At 60.6% G+C, this 3,984-nt stretch overlaps 1 protein-coding gene across 1 annotated transcript in view; it reads left to right on the forward strand.

Annotated features, from left to right (window-relative positions):
* Nucleotides 1–1,742: 1,742 nt before the first annotated feature.
* TMEM150A (transmembrane protein 150A) overlaps nucleotides 1,743–3,984 on the forward strand; it is a gene marked incomplete at its 5' end in the record, with an annotated part of 6,073 nt that continues 3,831 nt past the window's right edge. Inside the window, 1 exon segment of the mRNA XM_010191140.1 lies at nucleotides 1,743–1,790. Coding sequence (XP_010189442.1) covers nucleotides 1,743–1,790 — 48 coding nt within the window.

The raw sequence follows: 3,984 nt of genomic DNA on the forward strand, positions 1-3,984 counted from the left end.
TGTCCAGACATGAGTGCAGCCGATGCTTAGACAGCACGGGAATCGCCTTGGGAGCGATGCCACCAGCCCAGGTCCTGCAGTGCCAGGGCCATAACCTGCACATGAGCACCCATCCCATCCTGGTTCCAGATGGGATGGATGGGAGGGCCAGGGGACGATTGTCCGTTGTGCTGGGGGCAGAGGCTGTGTCACCTGGGTGAGCAGCATTACCCACCCTGCCAATTCCTTCCCTGGGCCTTGGCCGTGGGATCTCAGCTGGTCAGGTAGGGCTGTTGTGCCCTGTCCTGCCCTATCCTGCCCCAGTCAGCCCCCCTATGCCACTGTTGTGGGGGCAGTGGGCACTGGATGAGGGTCTTTTCCCAAAGGCACAGGGAGCCTTAGTGTAGGTGATGGGACTTGCTGGGGTATGGGATGAAGCAAATGCACCCCACAGCATGCAGGACCCTCTGAGAGCTTCCCCTCTGTCCCGTGTCCTTGAAAACAAAACCAAATGCTGACCTTGGTGCAAGAACCTCATGGTCTGAGTTTTAACTTTGTCCTCCTGAAGCCCGGGCTGCCTCCCATGGGTGAGCCTGGGGGGCAGATGCCCCTCCAGACCAGGGCAGCGTGGGTGGAGGTGCTGCTCATGGTCCTCACAGCCAGAGATACTGTGGGAGGGGGAGTCCTGGGCCCTTTTTCTGGCCCCAAACATGTCCTGCTGCCACCCGGGGGACAGTGTCACTTGTCAGCACAGTGGCAGGGTGAGGCTGGGCAGTTGCATGTGGGAGCGCTTGGCTCATGCAGGGCCCCACCAGCCATGCCTGGGATGCAGAGCTGTGAGGGGGGACCAAGCGGATGGGGCACTTCCCGCTGGGGGAGGGCAGAGCCGTTTGTGCCTCTCTTAGCTTATTGTCCCCTCCCAGGATGGCACGGAGGGCTGGGACAGGGACTCGATGCTTGGGCCCTTTGACTTCCCCCAGATGTCCTGCTCTTTGAACCCGCACCTCTCTGCTGGGATCATCCTTTTTGCAGCCCGGCTGTTACATGGCCAGCTTGGGTGGGAGAGGGGCTTTCTTACCGGTGTTGGGGCCTATTTTTAACCTGAGCTGTTTCCAGCTGCCAGCGGCAGCGATTTGAACAGTGTGGGGCCGCCCAGCAGCAGGAGGGCTCTTTGCCAGCTGTGGGACCATGGGGCTGAGACTCCCCTGGAGCTGAATGGTATGGGTGTTGTGAACCCCTCGTTATGCTGACCGAGGTGCAGGGTTGACTCCACAGTGAAATGCCCGATGGAGCCGATCCATCCAAAATGCCCTGCCAACGCACCAGCTACTATTCCAGGCTTCTTTTAGCTCCTGGCCGGCCAAGAAGAGCATGACAGAGCACAGTGGCCTTTGGCTGATGCCCTGCATGGCTGTAGGCTAGTGGAGAGCCCCAGTGCCAGGGAGGGGGAGCTCTGCAGCAGAGCAGCCCCCTAGAGCCTGGGGAGCACAGCAGTGTGAAGGGGAAGTGACCTTGCAGGAGCAGCTGCATCCGCACTGGACCAGAGCAGGAGGTGGCTGTCGATGAGGATGGGGATACCGGGTAGGGGTACCTGGTTCTGGCAATAAGAGCTCCCCAGGAGGTGCCCCAGGGTGAGCACTGGCCCCTGGCAGGCAGCAAGGGCTCGTAGCCCCGCTCCTGCAGCTGGCCCCGGGTGCTGACTGATAGCGGGGGTGCAGGGACGTGGGCAGCTATGGTAACTCCTGTTGTTGTCACTCCACCAGGTACGCCATGGCGCTCTCCAACAACCACATCTGCCCCGTCCACAACTGGTAAGGCCTGGGGGGGTGGCAGGGGCCCTTTGCCAAGGACCGGCTTGGTTATAGACCCAGTAATGCCAGGTCTCCCTCCAGACCTGTCTCGCTTGAACCGTGCCGTGCTGTGCCAGACCACTGGGGAGCCAAGTCCCCTCTGCACTCTCACCGTGATGAAAGGGGGGGTCTGGGGCCAGACTGGCTCGACGATGGGACTGAGATGGTGGGAGAGATGGGAGCATCGAGCGGGGCACAGAGCCACCTCCTCCCCAGGAGGTACAGTGGTGACAGTGATGGGGAGCAGCGGCCCCAGGGCATGTGTTTCCTGTCCAGCTCCTGGGAGCAGAGCTGCTTGAGGACTGGCTGCTGGCAGGGTTTGCAAAGCGGTGAGGATGCCAGGGCCGAGCAGGGCTATCAAAAGCCGCCCTCCCCCCCTGTCCAGGCTTGCCTGCGGTTACGGCTTCTCCCGGGAACGGGCCAGCCCTGCTGTGGTGCAGGCGGGGAAAAGGAGGCCATTGAAAAAACGTAGCATGGAGAAAGTATGAAAATAAGTGGTCAGGGAATTACAGAGGGCCGTGTGTCTCCATGGAAAAGGTTGACGCTTGCTTGATTGAGGCTAAATCTGGCAGTGCCAGGGGGAGGGGATGGCCCCATGGCACCTGGCCACCCCATGGGCAGAGCTGCCTGCAGCACCCTGGGATGCAGGACGAGGTGCAGGAGAGGCAAGGGCTAGGGAAATAAAAACAACTATTTGCTCTCTTGGCAACTTCTTCTGCAGGGTTTTTGGCTTGTTGTGTCTCCTTAAAAATCTACCCAGAGAAAAAAATCCATGTTAGTTTAATTCTTGCTGGAGTGTTTGAAGGAGAAAGGAAAAAAAAAAACACAACAAACCTGCTGCCATTTCCTGCCTGATGGCTGATTCTGCCCTGGGAAGAATGTGTGTGTTGGGTTGTCTCTGCTACACAGCCAGCCCTTAATGATGAATAATGCTTCCCGGCCTCGGGCCGCTTGCTTTAAACAAAATAATAACACAAAAAATCCTCCCAAACCAAACAGGGCCTCAAGAGCGGCCCTTGAGGAGGCTGTGGGGCTCTAAGACTCGCTGGGGTTTCTCGATTGGAAAACAAAGCCACCAGTAAATGAGGAGACTGAAAAAACACCAGAGCCCAGCCCAGCCCTTTCCAAAAAGGCCCTTTTAACTGTGCGCTTGCTGAGCAGCTGGAGGCGGCTGATGGTCAGCCTGAGCCAGAGCAGAATGACACTGGCTCCCCCATGGCCCTGGTCCCTGCTGTGGGGCTGGGGGTGTCTGATGAGGCCCTTTGGGGCACAGAGCTTTGGGCTCCCTGGATGCGGGGTGGAGAAGGGGCCTTGCTCAGCTGTGCAGGGCAGAGGTGCTGGGCGCCTGGGTGATGCTGCAGCAAAGGGATGCCCAAAAACCCACTGCAAGTGTGTTCCAGCTCCCGGGAGAGCCAGGAGGGCAAGGGGCCACATACATCCCTGGGGAGACAGAATTTGGTGACAGTTGCAGGTGATGGCAGTGGTACAGGAAGGTGTCTCAGGCTGATAAAGAGCTCTAGGTTCCCGGGCTCGCAGGGTCTGTGGGTGCAGGAGGCACTTCCAGAGCCCTGCAGTGGCTGTGGGCAGCAGAGCCCTGCCTCAGCCCAGCGGTGTGGGAGGCTGCTAACAGATCCCCAGGGGATGTCCATGTGCTGGGGTGCCCCAGTGGTGTGCCGGGGCTCCCGGGGCAGCCCAGGGGCTTGCTCCTGTTGTGTCGTAGGTTCCCGGGCTCGCAGGGTCTGTGGGTGCAGGAGGCACTTCCAGAGCCCTGCAGTGGCTGTGGGCAGCAGAGCCCTGCCTCAGCCCAGCGGTGTGGGAGGCTGCTAACAGATCCCCAGGGGATGTCCATGTGCTGGGGTGCCCCAGTGGTGTGCCGGGGCTCCCGGGGCAGCCCAGGGGCTTGCTCCTGTTGTGTCGCCCCGAAGCTCAGCATTGCCGCCCGGCCGTGCAAGCTCGGAGCTGTCGGTGGCTGCGTGCCTGGCTCCACCCGCACGCGCTCCCACCCAGGGGTGTGTGTGCCAGGGCCAAAACATGGACGCTCCTGCTTCTGCGTGGGGTGTGAGGATGCAAGAACCCCCCGAGCCCAGCGCCCTGGCCCATGCACCCAGCAGGTACCTGCAGCCCCCACCCTGCTGTAGCCCATCCTACAGGCAGG

This window comes from Mesitornis unicolor, unplaced genomic scaffold (assembly GCF_000695765.1).
Source record: "Mesitornis unicolor isolate BGI_N332 unplaced genomic scaffold, ASM69576v1 scaffold45958, whole genome shotgun sequence".
Classification (NCBI taxonomy): Eukaryota; Metazoa; Chordata; class Aves; order Mesitornithiformes; family Mesitornithidae; genus Mesitornis; species Mesitornis unicolor.